Source organism: Cuculus canorus, chromosome 1, assembly GCF_017976375.1.
Source record: "Cuculus canorus isolate bCucCan1 chromosome 1, bCucCan1.pri, whole genome shotgun sequence".
NCBI classification, from domain to species: domain Eukaryota; kingdom Metazoa; phylum Chordata; class Aves; order Cuculiformes; family Cuculidae; genus Cuculus; species Cuculus canorus.
In genome coordinates this window covers 157,630,341-157,650,269 of record NC_071401.1, presented here as the reverse complement: position 1 = coordinate 157,650,269, position 19,929 = coordinate 157,630,341, and the positions used below count along the sequence as shown (strand labels likewise).

Sequence of the window (19,929 nt, the reverse complement as noted above, 5' to 3'; positions counted from 1 at the left end):
GGTGGGCTGTGAAGCTGTGCAATGGCCCATGGAGGCCACAGGGGAAAAGGAAGGGGGCACTCCTCCCACTGTGCGCTGGGTTCAGTGGGACTTGGCTCCAGACTAGGTTACATTCATTTCTGTTTGGCATCTCAGAGCATGGACAGAGTAAAGAGGACATTGGGGTTTCTATGAGTGTCCCTCTGGTGGGTTAGTGTTGGAACTGAAGGGGAGCAGGGAGTTGCTGGCCGCAGAAGGCCTTTGCTGGCTCTGCAGAGCCAGATAACCATGGTTCAGCCTCGGGACTCCCTTGTCCTTGCAGTCCCTTTGCGATAGCTGCAGTGAGGTCTGTCAGGCTGTCCTCATTGGACTTGATGCTAAATTTGCCTTCAGGCTCCGGCAAGACTCCCATGGCTGAGGAGAACAAGTGTGGGAGCAGACTGGCAGCGGCAAGAACCATCCTGAGAGAGTGACCTCATGGCAATGTGCATGGGGGTCAAGAAAGGGAGGATGGCTGAGTGTCCACTTCCCAGTCCTAAGGGGGGATGAACAAGCCACACGAGGCTGGGACATGCACAAGAGACTTTATTGAAATGAAGAATCAGTCAAACCAGCATCACTAGCCACATCCCCAACAAGACTGCAGCAGGAGAGAAAATTAACCTTCATGTCTCTGAAGTGCACTGCTGGGGAAAGCAGGCACTTTTCTGTGTGAAGTTACAGACATGTCATGGAACTCTGCTCTGCACTGCCATGGCAGAGAGACTCCATCCCCTCTGGAGCTGCCAGTGCTGTAAGGGCAGCATGAAGCCACAGATCCTCAAGTCACAATTGCCTCAAAGGCATCCAAAAGAGCAGAGTGCCTTCGGGCAACCCCAAGAACAGAAGCCTGTTTGCTTCTCTGCCTGCCTGTATTTAGGCTAGCAATAGCCAGGGGGCTGTGTCTGCTGTATGCTGCGTACTGATGGGTCTCCTTCACTGTCCTCTGGGTCAGGGCTGGGAACACTGTTGCTTTGATGCTGTGCCCTAGGCCAAGGGGTGGTGTTACACACCGCTATTCCCTGGAAGCTTGTATATTGTGTGGTGGGTGATGGTGTCTGCTGCCTGCTTGCTGCAGGAGCGCTACACACAGCCATGCGTCAGATCATGGCTGGACACGGGCCTTTGGACTAAGGATCAAATTTCTGCCAGTAAATAAAGCTGTAGTGGGATTACTATTTTAAATCAGGCTATCAATAGGTCTTGCATCATCTTTACTGTCAAATTCCAATGAGCAGAGCCTCCTCAGTAAAAGGGCTTTGACACAGGTGTGTGTGCTTGGCCCACCTGAGGTACATAGTGGCTGTGAGAATCTGGAGCAGTAGCAGAGCCTGAGTGCCAAGCAGTGCCAGGAAGCCCCCAGTGAAATCAGAGAGCTCAATCCACTCTGAGATTTGGAAAAGATATGTAACCAGGCCTCCAAACAGAATTGTTGTCTTGATGATGAGTACAATGCGGATCTCCTTCCATCCCTCTCTCTCCTCTGAGAAAAGTGCAAGAAAAATGAAGTAGAAGATGCTGAAGACCAGACAAGAATACACACAAACCAAGGCTAGCACCATTCCCAGTGGGCTGATGCCTATCACCTGCAGATCCTTGTACTCCAGACACTGCAGCTTCTCAGCTGTCTTATTCCACACACAGAAGTTGTAAAAGCCAATGCATTTGTCAGGAAGGTTGACCAGGTTCCCAGCTTCCCACAGCAGTGCATAGAGCATCAAGACCACAGTTCCAGCAGCCTCGAGTAGGATCAACTTGAAGAGCAGGTGCCCAGTGCACCTCTGTTGCAGCAGACCCATTCTGGTGCCTGCGTGCATTCTTGATACTACTGTAAGGCCCACTGTGGGGATGCCTGCTGCAAAACATGAAGAGGGGGGACCTCTTAGTTGTTGCATGTTATGGCACTCATCCCAAGATCTGCTCTGAGTCACTGAGGTCTCAGGACTCCCCTTGCAAGTACAGTACGAGCATCTCTGTTGTATCTCTAGCTGTGCTGCACATGTGTTACTGGGTCAAGGGAGTGCATTTTTGGTCACAGCCAAGGAGGTTTAATGATGTCCTGTGCATAGACCAACACTGGAAGGGCAGTATGGCTCCCTTAGCCCCACACATGCCCTTTGCACCATGGTCTCATGTTAGACAAGAGAGGCATTTGCCAGCAAACTGCAGTGGTGGCAGGGGAGCAAAGCACTGTTCTCTGTTAAGGAAGGGGTTAAGAGCTATTCTGGGAAAATGATTTTCTTTCAGTTTTGGTCAGACAAGGGCTTCCCTTGTAATCTTTGGACAAGTGACTAAAATACCAGCATGACAGAGTTTGAAGTGCAGGGCTCCTCCTGCCTCCCTGCTAACTGGTCATAGCTCTGGGAGACCTGATGCCATTGATGCTACTTGTTTACAGCATCCCCATGCCCTCAAGACCCTTGCATGCTCCTGCATTTCTGTGGCAGCAGGGCTGGTCACTTGCAGCCCTGCTGCCCATTGAGGCTGGCAGAAATGATACTTCTCTGTTGCAGTTGCCTGAGGACTGATGGCCCACATGGACAGGCAGTTGTTCACCAGGAAGAGGCACCCTGGACCCACCTCTGAGTCTTGTGATTGCCTTCCTTCTTGCTCCTCTCTCAGATTGCCTCGAAAGCCTGATTCCCTGCTCCTGTCCCAGAAATAAGGACTTTCCTCAGTGATATCTTGCAGGCTTCTGCTTTGTGCTGAAAAACAGGGAAATAGCATCAGTAAGGGGTACCCCTGGCTGCAGAGCCCCATGACATTGCAGCACTGGCCACCTGGGTCTGCACAGAGGCACAAACACAGTGCAAAGAGCTCACAGACCTTGTCTTCAAGCTCAGTCCCCAGTCCGAGGATTTGCAAATAAGCCCTTTCCTGCCTTTGCCAAGCATTATCTCCTGTGAATCATTTACCGGCTTCCCTCAAGAAGTTCATGTCTGTCCTGCTGTCTTACCTCTGTTGTCCAGTGGTATATCATCCCAATGTCTTCAACATTCTAGACCATCACCTTACAGCCGCTTGTGGATTTGGTACAGCCTCTGAGTTCTTACAGAGTGCCAGGAAAGACCCTGCTCAATCTGTATCTGGTGCCTGGCTGCAGTACCGGTGACTAGAGACCCTTCAGCATCCCCCTCCCACTCCGTCTTTTCTTGTATACTTGGGAGTGGGGCATCTGTGTTTAACAGGCACAGGGATAAAACTTCTCTGTCCCAAACTTCTCCTCCACACAGTCATAGGCAAAAGGAGCAAACACACAACAGGAAAGGGGGTCACAGCGTCCAGATACCAATCTGTCCCCTTTGCCTGGGCACTACCTTACTGCTTCTTGTAGCTCCCCTTAGAGGTCTTCTTCACAACAGGCTTCTGAGGAGACACACAGTGGGTGGCCATTGTTCTGAATCTATGATAAAGACAGAAATGATCAGGAAAATATCCATGCTTGGGGCCAGAGCATGCTGCAGAATGAGACTTCACACATGTAATTTCTCCAGGGTTTGTCTTGCTCTTGGCATTGCCTCTTGGTTTGACTATCTTTTACATGTGCTCTCCTGCAGCCGGGCATTGTGCTCTTCCTGTCCCTGTCCCACAAGGGCCCATGTCCACCCACCATTCTCCCTGCCATTCTGCCTCGCAGCCCTGAGAGGGAGAACCAGTTGCATTTGGAGGGGGCTCTTAGCTAGCTGGACAGCTACCGTAGGATTTCTATTGGAACTGAGACCTGGGAGCAGTACAGCCTAGCCAGCTCCTGACCCTTCCTACCCACCAACCCTTGATGTTATATTTCTTTAGACTGGTTCCCTAAAGGAAGGCAAGCTTGTAGAAACACGGGTTTTTTGTTCAATCATCTCATGTTACATTTTATTCCTCCCACCCACACCTCCATAAAATATGAAAATTGTCCTAGTTGCATACGTTCACTAGAAAGTGGGCAGAATTAAATCCCAAGCAAGTTTGTGGAAATATATGGCACAGGTGGAGAAGAGCCACGTCAGAGACCCTGTGCTACTCTGTGATCCCTGCGTGTATGAGGGCCCAGGGAAATCCCACAGTATCTCTGACCTCTCCTCCGCTTTGTGTCTCATGTCTAGAAGGACCTATTTTACTTTTCCCAGTAATGGCCCTCTGTTCACTCTGCCAAACTGCAGGCAGATTAGCCTCTCAGCGTCCTGCTGCCTCCCCTGCTTGGCCCAGCAGGTAAATCAATGTGTACAGGTGTGAGTGTGACAGGGACAGAAACACTCCTGGTGCAGGTTGTGACACATTGTTTCACATAGAATGTTCTAAACTGTTTTTGCCTTGGATCAGCTAGTGTTCTAAACATTATGTTCTGTGGTTTAGTTGCTGTGACAATGGGAACCGCATCTGAGAAGGAAGCATGATGGAAGTTGGGCTTCAATCCCAGATTTGAGGTTCAGAAAATCAGCCAGTCAAAGCAGAGGAGAAACCATGATGATAAATGAATGCGTTACCTAGCATTTTGGAGGTAAGTAATACAAGAGCCCCTCATGGACCTTCACAGACCTCTGCCTGACATGCGAAGAGAGAGGCTATGACTCCTCTCACCTCTGATGCTCGTGGGGAGGAACGGGCTTGGAGCAGTGCCGCATAAAAAGGTGTCTTCCCTGGCGACCTGTACTGCATAACCACCACACTAAGGACCTTGAAGACAGACAGACAGACTTCTCAGAGTACTGTTGCTGGACAAAGGGTGGTGACCTCTCTCTCCCTCTTCTCTTTTTCCTCTCTCTCTCTCTCTTTTGCCCCCTTTCTCCTTCTTACCAATACTTACTTTCCAATAGCCACAGCAACAGACATAATATAACTGTCAAAATCAATTGTTGAAAAGGATTCCTGGTGCTGTTATCACCTTACCTCGAATTAAACAGGTTTTACAAACCTGTTAGGACTTTTTAAAGGGACCCAACACAGGTGCCCTGTGCCAGCTGGGGAAGCAACTGGATGGCTGGCCTGGAGGTAACAAACAGTTTAGCAATGAAAGCTGAGACCTGGTGCCCCCCCACCAGTGCAACCACAGATGCAACATGCATGAGATCTGCAGGTTTGGAGGCAGCCTAGCTGAGAAGCAGAGGATAAACGGATAAACAGGAAAGAGCTGTCACCTGGTGGATGCTTCAGCTTTTCCAGCCATCTGCAGCCCCTCCGCGCCTAAGGAGGCGCCTATGCCTTTGGGTGTAAGAGTCTGTGGCTCTGCCTTAAAGGTGCAAGGAAGAGGAACCTGAGCATGGCGTAGGGAGCCCCAGCCTGGCTTCAGCCCTTGTTTCTAGGCAGGCATCACTAACAGCACTGCATTTCACCATGGGAGAGGTCCCTGTCTCAGTGTCTGGGGCAGAGAGGCTCCATGGAAAGCACAGCTCAGGAGCTGCCCCGGGTATCTGTGTTTGAGATGGGACTGGTAGCAATCCTCTGAGCTACTGGAACTGCACGGCCATTCCTTCTGGTATGGTATACCTCCTTCAAGGTAGGCAGTTGAGGACCTTCCCAGGCTAGGGCTGTGCCTTCCCCCCAGCAAGCCACTGGCTGAGTGCGTGGGCGAAGGCACCAGGACAGGGAGGCTAAGGCACGCAGCTCCAGTGCAAGATCTGGTGTCTGTGCAGGGATGAACATCTCTGTGGAGCTGTTGTACACCACTGCAGTGAACACGTTGAATGTAAAGGGGCAAGAGAATGGGCCTTTTCTCTTGCAGTAAAGAGCATCCCAGACGACTAAGCTTTTCTGCATCCCTTCCTCCCCCTTGGCAGCTGCTAGGAGAGTAATGCTGTGCAAGAACATTGCAAACCTAAGGCAGCTTTGGACTTGGCACTTTTCCTTAAAGCCACCGCTATCTCCCCCAGGATCCCTCTTTCCCTCTCGGGCAGGATCGGCTGTTGGGAAATCACAGGTGAAGAAAGGCTGGTGACAAACTAAGGATTGCTGGCAAGCAGAAATCAGGCAGCGGCACACAAACCACATTTTGGAGTAACTGCCATTAAAGTGTCTCACAGCTGGGAAAGGTTCTTCTTCTGGCAGCTCTCCCTGATGCCAGCAGCGTTAAAAAGGTGGGGGACCCAGTGGAAGATACTTACAGGCTTCCCATCTGGATGCAAAGTTGAAAAAAGTTGGATCAGGCTGAGGTGCCGCTCTGCTGAGCTGAGCCGATCTGTGGCTGCTACCTCGTCTTATGCTGTCTGGGTTCTGATTCTACAGCCCCGACTGTGTCACAAGACAGCTGCCTCTGCTTTCTGTTTCGTTTTTGAGTTGCATGCAGTGCTTCTCTCTGATACTGCGTCATCTCAACAGGAACAAGAAAACAAACAGAGACCAGCAACCACTGGCCAAGCTAGGGGCAGGTTTTCACTTTCTTCTCACGGCTGTGCTAACCAATGTGAATAACTATCCAGGCTAAGCTCACTTACGAAGTTGCACTACTAGAGTGGCTTGAGTGTCCATGGGAGCTGAAACGAGTTTGTTTTGTTTGGACGCGTCTGAAGGGATGACTGATTGTCACAGTGCCAACCCCACAGTACTGCAGCACTCTTAGATGTCACTGACCACTTTGACCTTCTTGCAGTTTGAACGCTGCTCCCCTCTCTCTGCTTCCCAGACCCAGCTTCACCCAGGCTTCCCCTTTGCCCCCACCCACCCCCACCCCTCGCCCCACTTATACAGGCACAGGGCAGGAGAAGCAGCAAGGTGACTGCTGTGACAGGTCTTGGGCAGGGGTTATGGTGGGAGAAATCAGGGGTGGGGGTTGCAAGCCTTGCAGCAAAGATAGCCTGCCAGGCCATAGCCGCTGAGATGAATGCAGGAAATGGTAGTGACACAGAAGAGAGCCTTGAGGGTGAATATGGCCACCATTTAACACTGGGGCTGCTGGATGGGAACTTGAGGTATGAGCAGAGACCACCGAGGTGTTCCAGTGCTGTTACAGAGGAAACATGCATTAGCAGGGGGCATGTTTGTGCTCTCAAAACAGGTGGTCACGAAGTTTTCCTCACACACTCATTTTTCTGTCAATTAGGAAGGAAACGGGTGTGTGATTTGGGTCTGGTGATCAACCAACTCCTCAGCTGACCTCAGCACTGCAGGGGAAGTTGCTGTTTTGTTGTCACAGGCCGGAGTCTTAAGCATCTCCTTTACAAATATCCTCGCTTCACATTGAGGTCCTGTTTGCTGTGGCAATCAGGATGACTGCCACAGCAGGTCTGCTCCTTGATGCCACAGCACTTCTCTCTCAAGCCACTGTCCTCCTACACAGATATCTTATCCCCTTCCCATCTCCTACACCTCAGCCTTCATGAATGGGACAGGTGACCACACATCCTGGCTTTAGCCTTTGCACATTCCTCCATCTTTCTGGCCTTCTCTGCACCACTCAGAGCAATAACTACACCATTTGGGAACATTACTTTTGGAGTGTGGCATCTTCTTGGACAGCGTTGATTGCCTGATCGTGCACGTATGGCAGAAGCACCCCTCACTGTTTGCCATGGAGCCTTGTGTCTCCTTTCCTGCAGGGTCTTGATCTTTGCTGCTTGTAATGCCTCCTGGGAAGCCAAGGCTGCTAGCTGGGAGAGGTACAGTCAGATTCCAGCTCAGGACTCGCACTTGGTATCAGTGACCTTATTCTGGAGGCCTCCTTCCACAACTGTGGCTGCCTCTCTTGACAGATAGTTTGCCTGTCTTCTTTCAGGCATTTGGGCATAGAAGATTGTGCCTGAAGGCTGGGTAGGATGTGATATTCCCTGCTGTTCTCTTTCCTAGGGACATTTTACAGGTGTCCCCTGGCTGCCCCTTCGGCTTCAGATGCTCAAAGTTTGCCTGATGTTGGAGCAGCGGGAAAGGATAGGTGTGATGGGTGTGTGGTAAGCAGTGGGATGATCATCAACATGTCTCATGGATAAAGAACAGGAAGGTAAAGGAGAAAGAGATCAGGACTTCTACATATGCGAGACTGGATGTAAGAGAGATTGGAGGGTGTGTTTTGGCTGCTCAGGCCTGAGGTCTGTGGGTAGAAAAGGAGAACACTTCACAGGAGCCAGCTTCCACTAAATTCCTGTTCAATTGTTTCTTCCTGGAGCTGTTTCTTGAAATAGAATTGCAGTTTCTTGTGTTTGTTAAGTAGTGGTTCACATGGCTTTACTGTGGAATGAACTCTGTAGCTCTTGGTTTCTTGTGATGCAGTTGAAGCACACTGTCAGTAGCTCTTGTAATACTAGCAATTGCAAGTAATGCATGAGACTAGCTGAACACTGAAAAGTGTTTTGCTTATTTCAGCCTGCTGTTTTAAAAGTAAGCTACTACACTTGTTTCCCAGAGCTTAGTCATGACCTTGTTCCTCATTCCCGAGGGAATATCCATAGCAGAATTCTGTTACCTCTAGTTCCTCAAAAACCCTCTCAGCTCTAGCAAATACTTCCCCATCATACCAGACTTAAGGATTCCTGTGGGATTCCTTAGGCTAGTGAGAAGAGAGATTGGACTTCACTTTGTGTTCTTCTACACTGTTAGAAATCACTTCTCTTCAGAAGAAATAATAAAATTACTATATTTTTCTCATCTGTTATTTACCAACTTCTTAAATAAATCTCAGTGAAAAGAAACCAGCTCAATGCTTTTCTTCCTATAGCTGTCATGAGGAGGTTGCTGGCAACCTGAGAGCTGAAATCTAAGGCAATGCAAAGTTGAATGGCTTTGTGCTGCCTGCATATGTGCTACGTTTAGGATCCCATGAGACTGAAGCCTAATCCCACAGGATGTCAGATGTGAGGCTCCTAGAATTCATTCCTCAGGACTGGTGCCCAGTTGGCTGCAACCTTTAGCTTGGAAGGTGCTAGTAATAAAATGTGGAAATTTCAGCCATAGGCAGAGGGCTTAGTTTTATTGCTCCAGTGATATGATATTTCATTGATGCCTCCCTAGAAAAGCTAATTCCAACATTTCATAGAATCAGACCATACATCCCTTTATGGTGTGCTGACACATGAAAAGCAATGAACGGATGGCTGGAGCCTCTCATACCAGTGACTGCAGAAAAGTAGTGCAAGATGAGAGGCATTACCTTTTTTTTGCACATCCTGTCCCTTTAATCAATCCTTTGTCTCAGACTTTTAAAGGTTGATAGGGCCATCAGGGTCCCTCTTCTGTCCTGGTCTCCTACACATGGCACACAATTTTTCCTGCCTCCTGTGGCACAGGTGGCTTTTCATAATTGCTTTTAGTGCCACGGGTGAGACTCTTCGAGCTAAACCACACAGAGGTCAAACCAGAAAATATTTAATCGGCTCACAAATTCACAAGATATACATAAATTTGACTGCATAGAATAGAAAATTCTTATAGGTAAAATTCCTGCTACTTTAGTCTGAAGTATTTTCTAAGAAGTAAATGAGGAAAAAAAAAAACTAAAAAGAAAAAAAAAAACCAATTTACTGAGCCACAATGCCAATACACTGTCTTAAGGATACTATTGTCAACATCATGTAGCCGCTATACCCTTATGCTTTCTGAGTCAGCCAGAAGTACCCATCATAAAAACAGCACAAGGTTTCCTTAGCACCACAGAAGTAGACAGACACTGAGGATATTTCTTTCCTCTTCTTATCAAGGGAAGCCTAAAATTTTCAAATTTGTGTAGGAAAGCCTGAACTGTAAGGTGCAAAGCTGGAGTTCTTGAAATTATTTAGTGTGAACAAGCTCAAATATGAAAATGAAAATTACATGAAAGATGTATTATTTCATATAATATATGTGTGGCATATAACAGTAAGCAGCACTGATCGTCAGTGTTACTGGCTCAGTAAAACAAAGTGTATTGGGGCATAAGCAGTGCCAGAACCTAGGGAAGCTGTAAGTTAAGGAGTGTGGCAGCCTCCAGAGTTTTGGTGCCACTGTGTTCGGGCAAAACCTGAACAGGGGCCCAGTACAGATTAGAGGGAAGGACCTGAGTGACAGCAACCTTTGGGCTAGAAATTGTCTTCTCTCAGGTGAATGTATAGCACCTGCTTTCACTATACTCCCTAACGAGAAGACGTCTCCAAAGGAGCAGTAGGAGGGAGGAAAAGGGGTTATGTTTTACAGGCTATGGGACAGTAGTCCAGTCCAGATCTAAAAAAACACAGTAACTAAGTAGTTTGCCTTGGGTTTGTTTGGTTCATCTGCCCCTCCCTTTTCCTCTAAGCAAGTCAATTCCAGGAAGCAAGGTCAGTTCCAGGAAAGCCTAGAAGAGCCTGATCTGTTACACTTTTACGCTTGGGTATGGCACATAATAGCTAGGAATGAACAGCTGCAGCTGAGGGGTAAGTGTTTTGAAGTCACACAAGACTGCAAAAACATTTAAAAATTCATTCATTTTTAATAACTGCTTTCTCAAGCAAGCCCTCATCAAGCATAATGCTTAAATATGTTTAATTGTACCACACCTAAAATGTACTTAAACCGTACTGCATGGACGGCCTGTCCCACAGCAGTCAGTTATAACCGTGAAGATTCGTGCCCACATGTTGAAGCTGACAGAAGAGGAGTCACTTTTAACTTCTTCTGTCTCTATACTGCAGGTGGCTAATATATCTTCTTTCTCAAGACATGCATCTCCAGTGCATTGGCTCCTGTGACAAGAATGCACCAAGCACTGGTGACAGGTGAAGACCACATCTCCTCAAGTGGCAAGATCACTGCTGCAGCCCAGGTCCCTTGACTTGATCCAGCAGCAGCGCTGGCAGTGGACGGGGTTAGCTGCAACTGGCAGTAGTGCTACACTGCAAATACCTCACCTACAGCGTATGATGAGGCAGGGAACTACTGGGTAAGGTCCATGATCAATTAATTATAGAATAATAGAATCATTATGGTTGGAAAAGACCTCTAATATCAACCCCAGCTGTCAGCCCAGTACCACCATGCCTACTAAACCGTATCCCGAAGTGCAATGTCTTCATGGTTTTTGAACACCTCCAGGGACAGTGACTCCACCACTTCCCTAGGCAGCCTGTTCCAATGCTTCACTGCTCCTTCAGTAAGAATTTTTTTCCTAACATCCAATTTAAAACTTCCCTGGTGCAACTTGAGGCCATTTTCTCTCATCCTATTACTTGTTACTCAAGAGAAGAGATCAACACCCACCCAACTACAACCTACTTTTAGGTAGTTGTAGAGGACAATAAGGTCTCCTCCCAGCCTTCTTTTCTCCAGACTAACTCCAGTTCCCTCAGCTGCTCCTCATAGGACTTGTGCTCCAGACAGTGGGTGAGATGAACCAGGTCTGACAGTCTATGGGGAGCAATAAATAATATTTCAACATTTTGCAGAGGTGCTTTATTCTGTTGATATTGATTTTCATTAATAATATTTAATCCACCTGGCCAAAATAAAGTAGAGAGGGCAAAACATAGGGAAACTTTTCAGTTATATTTACATAGGTTTTAAAAATATATTAAGAACTCAGGATTCCCTCAGTCAGTGAATCCAGACCTCTCCAACCACAGGCACATCCTTCTTAATAATCCTTTCACAAGCCAAATATCCAGCTACTATGCTAGTTTGTTGTTTGGGTTTTTTTCTGGTTAAGTTCTCCAAGACAAAATCACAGTAATCATAAAGCAGAATAGTTCTGGGTGCATGTCTGAGGAAAGCAAGATGGGAACTCTGAACCAAAAGCACAAAGTCATTACTAAAGCATACCATTACAGTATGATATTGTTAGATGTTCAGCATCCAAAGTCCAAAGATTACATAAATAAGGATCATCTTGACAATTAATTCCAGTATTCTTAATGTTGGCAAATAATAAGTAATATGTTCTCACATTTCTCTGTTTAACTGCTCTCTGATAGCTCCCTATGAACCCATAAAGCCCACAGATTTATATAAAACCACAGAAAACAGGTATGACTACACTAATGAATCTTTTCCAAATGCTAAAACTAAGTGAAATCCAGCCAAAGAACTTATCTTTTTAGGACATACTCTTCACCGAGGTATGACGTTATGGGAAAAATTGGCTTATTGGTTTTAAGCACTAATTACACATATGTTTGCCTTTTTCAATTTGGTCAAGTACCTGAAATATCTTATGTTGAGTTTCAATGCCTTGAGAATGTGATACAGAATAGAAACACAAATTAATTATTAGCACTACTAAATTCCAGAAGACTGAAGGACAAAAAGTTATTATCATCTTTATGGTAATCAGGCACTTCATGACTTGTTCCAAGGAATGTACAGTAGGTTAGAACAGGAGAAGCTCAGTAAGAGTTCAATACCTAGTGGGAAAACAGCTAACATGTAATGATCATGCTTTTCCTTTCTCTTTCTTTATTTTTTAATAAGAGGGCAAGTAGGCATTCAGTATTTGGCCTGATTTTCAAAAGCTCGGAGAACTCGGTGGATAAGAAACTGGTTGGATGGTCGTATTCAAAGAGTACTGGTCAATGCCTCGAAGTCCAGATGGAGATCTGTGGCAAGTGGTGTCCCTCAGGGGTCCGTACTGAGACCGATGCTGTTTAATATATTTATCGGTGATATTGGCAGTGCGATTGAGTGCACCCTCAACAAGCTTGCAGATGACACCAAGCTGAGTGGTGCAGTTGCCACACCGGAAAACAAGATGTCATCCAGAGGGACCTGGACAGACTGGAGAAGTGGGGCTGTGAGAACCTCATGAGGTTCAACAAGGCCAAGTGCAAGGTCCTACAGCTGGGTCGGGGCAATCCCCATTTTCAGTACACAATGGGGGATGATGTGATTGAGAGCAGCCCTGCAGAGAAGGACTTGGGAGTGCTGGTTGATCAGAAGCTCGACATAAGCCAGCAATGTGCACTCACAGCCCAGGCGGCCAACCACATCCTGGGCTGCATCGAGAAGCATGGCCGGCAGGTAGAGGGAAGTGATTCTGTCCTTCTATTCCTCTCTTGTGAGACCTCATCTGGAGTAGTGTGTCCAGTTCTGGAATCCTCAAAGTGACAAGGATATGGAACAGGTCCAGAGGAGGGCTACAAAGATGATCAGAGGGCTGGAGCACCTTGCTACGAGGACAGGCTGAGAGAGTTGGCCTTGTTCAGCCTGGAGAAGAGAAGGCTTAAAGGAGACCTTATAGCAGCCTTTGAGTACCTGAAAGGGACCTACAAGAAAACTGGAGAGGGACTATCCATAAAGGCTTGTGGTGATAGGACGAGGAGGAATAGATATAAACTGGATAGGGACAGATTTAGACTAGACATTAGGAAGAATTTCTTCACTGTGAGAGTGGTGAGGCACTGGCACAGGTTGCCCAGGGAAGCTGTAGATGCCCCATCCCTGGAGGTGTTCAAGGCCAGGTTGGATGGGGCCTTGGGCAGCCTGGTCTATGTCCCTGCCCGTGACAGGGGGCTTGGAACTGAATGATCTTTAAGGTCCCGTCCAACACTAACTATTCTATGATTCTAACTCAGCAACTTTTGTACACTCTGCAAACTGTTGAGTGCTAAGCATTATAAAAAAATATTTAAATTCCTTTTCATGAAAATAGGAACATAACATTAAACTCCACTGTTTCCATCAAGGATTTTTAAGTGTTCGACAACTACACATTTTCTAAATAGTTATGTAGGATGCTGAACAGCAGTAATAAAATCGTGAAGTTTTAAAAAAGGTTAGGTATTATACTAACTATTCTGACAATGACCTTTTAGTAAACTTAATCCCATGGTAGCTGCTAGCCCAGCTAATGCTGAGTACCAAACCACACAGTCTGAAAGGCAGGAAGAGGCATGACACAGCTTTATAAATTTTGCCTGCACAAATATTTCAGAGCTAGGGCTTGGTAATGATCCCAGAATTAATTAAAAAAAATTACTACCTGTTTCCTGGATGTCCTGTGAGTTTTCCCTTTCTCTTCTTTTTCACAATGCACTACTGGAATGGAAAGCACAACAGAAAATGTTTTAATGGACTTGGGAGAAATCTTGTTCAATGAAACATGAACTGAAACAGGTTCTGCTGAGGGACTGAGGCGGTAGTAGTTGTGGAGATTGAAGAAGAGCTGGTATAATCTCCAGCTCCGAGGCATATTTCTTGACAGAAAGATATAGATGGATCAAATGATATTTTAATGAAATGTAATTTTACCATTTTTTCCTGCCGCATCCTTTTTGATGTTAATACTTCACTCGTGGATGAAAAAGACAATAAAGAACAATTGGTATTCTATGTCAGCAGCTTTTGGGGACAAAACTGTTTGTCCAAAGTTATGGTGGTGTAATTAATTTTCATAAATCAGTCTCTGGCAGAAAAAGAGCACAACATGTTTCTGCTTGGATGAAAACTACTCATATTTTTGCTTTCATGACTTATGTCCTTGTTGCAAAAGATTGTGCACTGCTCTGAATACCTTGACAGTAATCAGTAAAAGACTACCAATTTTTTGTATTAAATAGAATAGTAGAACTAGAACTCAGTAAAAGAGCAAATCACTTATAATCTGATGTAAAAAATGTTTTAGACATCTGGACTAAAGAAGCACATATTAAAATGCCAATTTAGCAGAGAAACAAGAAACCTACCTCCAGAAGCAGTCGTCCTACTCACTGAACATGTGGAGTAGAGAACTTGTATGATGCAATCAGGAAAAAAAATGTCATGGGAAGGGTCATTTGGCACTGGAACAGGCCACTCAGGGAGGTGGTTGAGTCACCTTCCCTGGAGGTGTTTAAGGGATGGGTAGATGATGTGCTGAGGGGCATGGTTTAGGGATTGTTAGGAATGATTGGACTTGATGATCCAGTGGGTCCTTTCCAACCTACTGATTCTATGATTCTATGAGATTCTATGATTCTATGAATCTGTGATTCAATAACGTGTAATTTTTGTAATAACTTGAGTGCAGAGGCTCCTGTCAGCTGTGCTAAGATTTGTGGAAAAGCCGTCCAGCATCCAGACCTTCATAAAGTCAATGTCAACTTGTCATGTGAGATCGGCTATTTGCATGCCAGGTGACAAATCCAACTTTTCGGACAACAGCCTGAGCAATGCTGTGAAAATGTTCTCCTGATGTTTTGAGCTTTTCCTGAATAAAAAAACAATATGTAATCATTTTGATTAGTGAGGAAGTATTATGATCGCACAAAAAGAGTTGCAAATAAACATGATAAACACAATGCCAGAAGGAGCACATGTAAACAAGCTGTTCAAGACTGAATTCCTTCTGCTGTACTCGAGTACATTCTTATGAACCTGGACACAAACATATCATATTGACAGGGGACCTCACTTCCTACTTAATCTGGCTTGTTTATTTTTAGTCTGGGAACCTGGTGAGCCAGGCTTTCTCAGCAGTATTAATTGCTACTTCACTGTTTTTCTGATGTCGGGGCTTCTGAAAAGAAAGGTTGGCATAAAATCCATAAAGCTTGAGAAGCACTGGTCTACCTATTGAGACAAGGAAAGCATTAGTAAAACAGCTAGCATTATTATATTTATGTATGTAAAAAGAATATTACCTATCAAAATATTAACATGACTTCTTTCCAAATGACAGTTTGCTTTCTTTAGACAACAATAACAATACTCCTATTTTGCGACTGAGGGCCATGTAGTTTTCTGAACTACAGGGCTGAACATCAGGAAAGTGCTGTTGAGGACTACATACAGCTCTCACATAAATTTCTGTCACAAACTCTGCTGTACCTGTGATAATCCTTGCTATTGACCTTTTTCAAATGGTTTGAATTCTTCCATCTAGAACAACAGAAATTTTGCTAAGTCTTTTAATCTATCAACCTTAATTAGTCACTGCAGTAGATCCCCATGGGAAAATGCACACAATCATGAAAAGAACAAAATTAAGAAACTGTTGCGGGAATTGTGATGTACTGTTTCTTTAAACTGAGTTGACTAAGTTAACTCTTGTTATTCTCTTTACATAGTAACAGCATCACTCTGATGTGGTTTTTTGCTAACACAAATCCAACAAAAGCACTCTGACTGACTTAATCAGAATGTTCTTCAAAATAAAGCCAGATAAACTCTAGTGTTTCTTTCCCAGTGGCATTCAGGACAGAGATTTAAACAGACAAAAGTCATAGAATACCTTAGTAACTACCATGCCTGTTGCTGGCGTGCGACTAGATCACAGGAGTCTGGGCTGTCAGAAATTTGGCTGCTGTAAAAGATGAACATTGCTTTGTTTAATTCCCAAATTTGTTGATTGCAAACAGTATTCTGCAGCATTCATTCCAACCATTAGTGGGTGTTTTCTGCAGCAAGCTTATCTGTAGAGATGCATATGTGTTTTCCACATGCCTGTCTTCCAGATCCACATTTGAATTTTACAGACCTGCATACTTTAATTTTGCTAACATGCAAAAAGTGGACAACATCATCTTAGAGAAAGCTTGGTTATCGAAATAAATGTGATCTACCCAGATGGCTTCTACCTAGTTTTCTTTTAGTTCTGCTCCACAGACCTTTCCTCTCCCCTCCTCAGTCCTCTCATAGAACGTGATCATCCTGTTTGTTCCCAGTAGTCTTCTCCTAGTTCTCTGATGACACTCAAAATCTTGTGTCTCTATTTCCCTGCAGTTCAGCAGCAGTTGTGAGCCTCACAGAAATGCCGTCCAATTTACGCCAAGCCTTTCATATTGAAATAAGTGCTTCCCTGCAGCCTGCAGCATCAGTAGGAGCAAGATGGAAATGACATTTGCTTACCTCATTTGGGCAGCATTGCTCAGAAAGAGTGGGAAGACACTTGGGTGAAGGCATGATGCTTTTGCTTGCTGCTTTCTCTCACAACCATACATGCAGACATTTTGCTTCCTGTTGTGACCATGGATGCCACAATATGGAAAAACATCACATTCTCCCAATACTCTATAATAGAGGATGACATAGAATACTTTATAAAAAGTGTGGGGGTTTTCTCCACCTCAGAAATAAGGCTGAGCTAATACATAACACTGAAGCTAACGTGTAGCCTAAAGAGGAAGAAATCAATACAAGTTTTGTATTCTGAGCTCCGAGTTAAACCTTTGGTCTGCTACATTAGAGCCAAACTACTTGTTTCACTCCAGAATACAACTCTTTTCACTGCACAGAAATAAGATATGAGTGTATCCATGATCAACCTTTGTCCATGTGTTTGTTCTAACCCTCAGGCTCAGTTATATACAACCATCTCTGTAAATGTCCACTCAAGCATGAAACCCACTGCTCTTTCATTAGTGTACATGTTGAACAATACACTGTACAATTATGATACTGAAGCATAGATGGCAGTGAATACTCTATCAAACTGGAAACATTAATTTTTATGATGTGCCAAGATTCTGCAATGTATTATTGCTTAACTAACTTTTTAAAGAAAATTTGCAGGTAGACACATTGGGGCTTAGCAACCCACCACCCCAATGCCCAATTGATGTCAAACTTTACACAGAAGATATGATGGCACCATAACTTGTCACCTGGAGCTTTGCTCTGGGTAGGAGTTGGAAATCCACAGCACAATGAAGAAGGAAACAGTAATAAGCATATCTGTCTCAGGTAACAGCAGCTGAGTATGTGGCTGAGGGTCAGTAGCACTCCAATAGACATAATTCAAATTAATTACAGGCCACCCACAAGAGCAAGCTGTCTCCATACAGTGAGACAGACACAGGAATTCTCATGGAACAAAAAGGAGAGCTGCAGTGCTCATCCCCTCTAATCTAGGGATCTGCATGCCAAAACATCAATTTGAAAGAACACAGATCGATCTTATATAAACCAGTCAGTAACTAGATGAAAAAAACGAAATATACTAATTCTGACACTGGCTTTTTGCACAAGGGTCTTATTTGTGTTAATTTGTTACAGAAATTAAACCAGTGGGCTTTAATTTGCTAGCTGGAGTTTTACTGCAATACCCAAAGGTTTAGTTTAATACCCAGAATATCAATGTCCCTGTGACTGAAGTCTGAATAAGAATTCAAACGCATTTGTAGCAAATGCATTTGGCAGCAAGCTTGGCAATCTTTGCTGTCAAATGGACATATGGAATCTATTCTGAACTTAATTTAATTCTGAGATGTGGTTGTATGCTAAAGAAGAAAATGAGAGGAATAAGGAATTTGGTAAGTAGATTTTGGCAGAGTGTAGTGGGGAGAAATATGCTGAAAATGTTTCGATGAAAGCACTTCTACTATGTAGGAGTAGCCCAGGACCAAAACTGAGAACTGCCAAAAAGTCCAAGTTCATCCAAGGCAACTGCATCAACTTAGCAAAAAAGGGAAGTATAAATAACTCCGATGATCAACCAGTGATGATGGAATAAGGCAACTAACTCCCTTTAATTCTGTCCAATTAATCTTTGCCAGACTTAGGAGCCTGTAATAAGGCACTGATCCAATCTGTCCAGATTTTGTTTATAAGTCTTGGCAAAATCACTATAACAAACAGAGTAATAAAATATTCTCCCAACACAGACTTAAGTGTTGATCTTGCAGTTACACAGCTGTCATTTTTTCACTTTCTCTTTTGGATAATAAGTTATCATTCGTCACTAATAAGTTATCTTCTTCACTCATATTTTCACAACAAACTTATTTTAGTCTAGTTCATACTGTTATTCACTGAGAACAATGGCTTGAGGTGAGCTGGGCTTCTGCGAAAATTAACAGTACAAGCAGAATTTACGGATGGTAAGACAGCTGTGTTAATAATATACTTAGTTATCTATAGGAAAATAATTTACTCTCAAGTGCTTTAAAATAACAATAGAAAATCACATTGATTTCATCAGGATTTGAATTAGGTTCTTAAAGGAGTTCAAAGCAAGAGCTCCAACTGCCTGCAACTGACAGTGAGATTTCTCTTAACTAAATCACAGTGCCTTTGTCAGGAGCTTGGTATGGCGGCATCATCTCCAAACCTGTAGTAGAGTACAATGGCTCAGGGATAGTGGACAAACATTCTGTGAAAGAAGAGACATATAGAAGTAGTACAGGCAGGAAGACTGTCTTATATTCTTTGCAATATGAAGGACACATTAAAAAGGAGTTAATCCTATTCATACCAGTTGTATGTAAATAGGGAAGTGCACTTTACAACCTTATTTTTTTGGATCTGTGAATAGATCTTTACTAGAACTCAAAATAAAAATACATATCAATACATATAGACTAGCTGTCACTGTGCAAACTTACCTCTGTTCCCTGTACAGCTTTCTTACTGTCAGTGAGGATGACAATGGTGAACATTAGCCAGCATTGGTACCATTAGGAAAAGACATGCTCCAAATACAGAGTGAAGTCATTGATTGCTGACCACACAGATACTGGGGAGCTATAATGCAGTGTCTTCATGTAATGCACACCTACCTGGGATGTAAAAGATCTGTCAAACACCAATTCATTCTGACAGTAGGCATTTCCTTCACATAATACTCACAGCAGTCCTATTGCCTTCTATTCTAGATAATGGAATCCATTTTCAAAGGTAACAGAATAAGGGCATAGATATCTCAGTCGTACCTCTGTGTATTTCTGATTTCTACTCGCTGCTTCCAAATTGCAGTTGGTTATACTTATAAACATATTTATTTAACTGTATAGCCCTGAAGTACAGTACAGACATTACTGTTAACAGAATGTGATATTTCTAATGGATTTACAAGACCTCAGGACTAAGGATTGTCAGATTTACTCTGTCTGAAGATTTTTTATCTGCCTGCAGCTTTGTTTCACTTAATTTAGCTGAGACAGCAGATTCCCTGACTGACCAAGTGTGTACGGCTAATTTGTTTTCCTTTTGCTGTCTTTGTGTGATACAACAATAAGCTTGTACAGACAGCAATAACAAACAGTTGTTCTGCATAGAAATGTAGACCTAGAGTTTGATGAAACTCGTTTTAGGGGTAGCAAATAAAAGAAAGAAATAATATCTAGCATACGTAAAGAAGAC

General features: G+C 44.3%; 1 protein-coding gene and 1 long non-coding RNA gene across 3 annotated transcripts; one reads left to right on the top strand and one right to left on the bottom strand.

Annotated features, from left to right (window-relative positions):
• Positions 1–531: 531 nt before the first annotated feature.
• On the bottom strand, positions 532–6,272 carry TMEM140 (transmembrane protein 140). Of its 2 annotated transcripts, none has more exons than XM_054082791.1 (4): positions 6,105–6,272; positions 3,336–3,421; positions 2,599–2,723; positions 532–1,870 (listed from the first exon to the last, which is right to left on the bottom strand). In XM_054082791.1, exon 4 carries the CDS (start codon positions 1,833–1,835, stop codon positions 1,239–1,241), a length of 597 nt encoding a protein of 198 aa, XP_053938766.1. In that variant the 5' UTR covers positions 1,836–1,870; positions 2,599–2,723; positions 3,336–3,421; positions 6,105–6,272; the 3' UTR covers positions 532–1,238. The 2 variants fall into 2 exon arrangements, with proteins under 2 accessions (XP_053938766.1, XP_053938758.1); XM_054082783.1 differs by having other exon boundaries at positions 533–1,873; positions 6,105–6,270.
• Positions 6,273–10,226: 3,954 nt separating this feature from the next.
• LOC128853931 (uncharacterized) lies at positions 10,227–16,528 on the top strand. Its single transcript, XR_008452767.1, has 3 exons — positions 10,227–10,316; positions 10,575–10,822; positions 14,879–16,528. It is a non-coding gene; the product is annotated as an uncharacterized LOC128853931 (long non-coding RNA).
• The last annotated feature ends 3,401 nt before the right edge of the window (positions 16,529–19,929 follow it).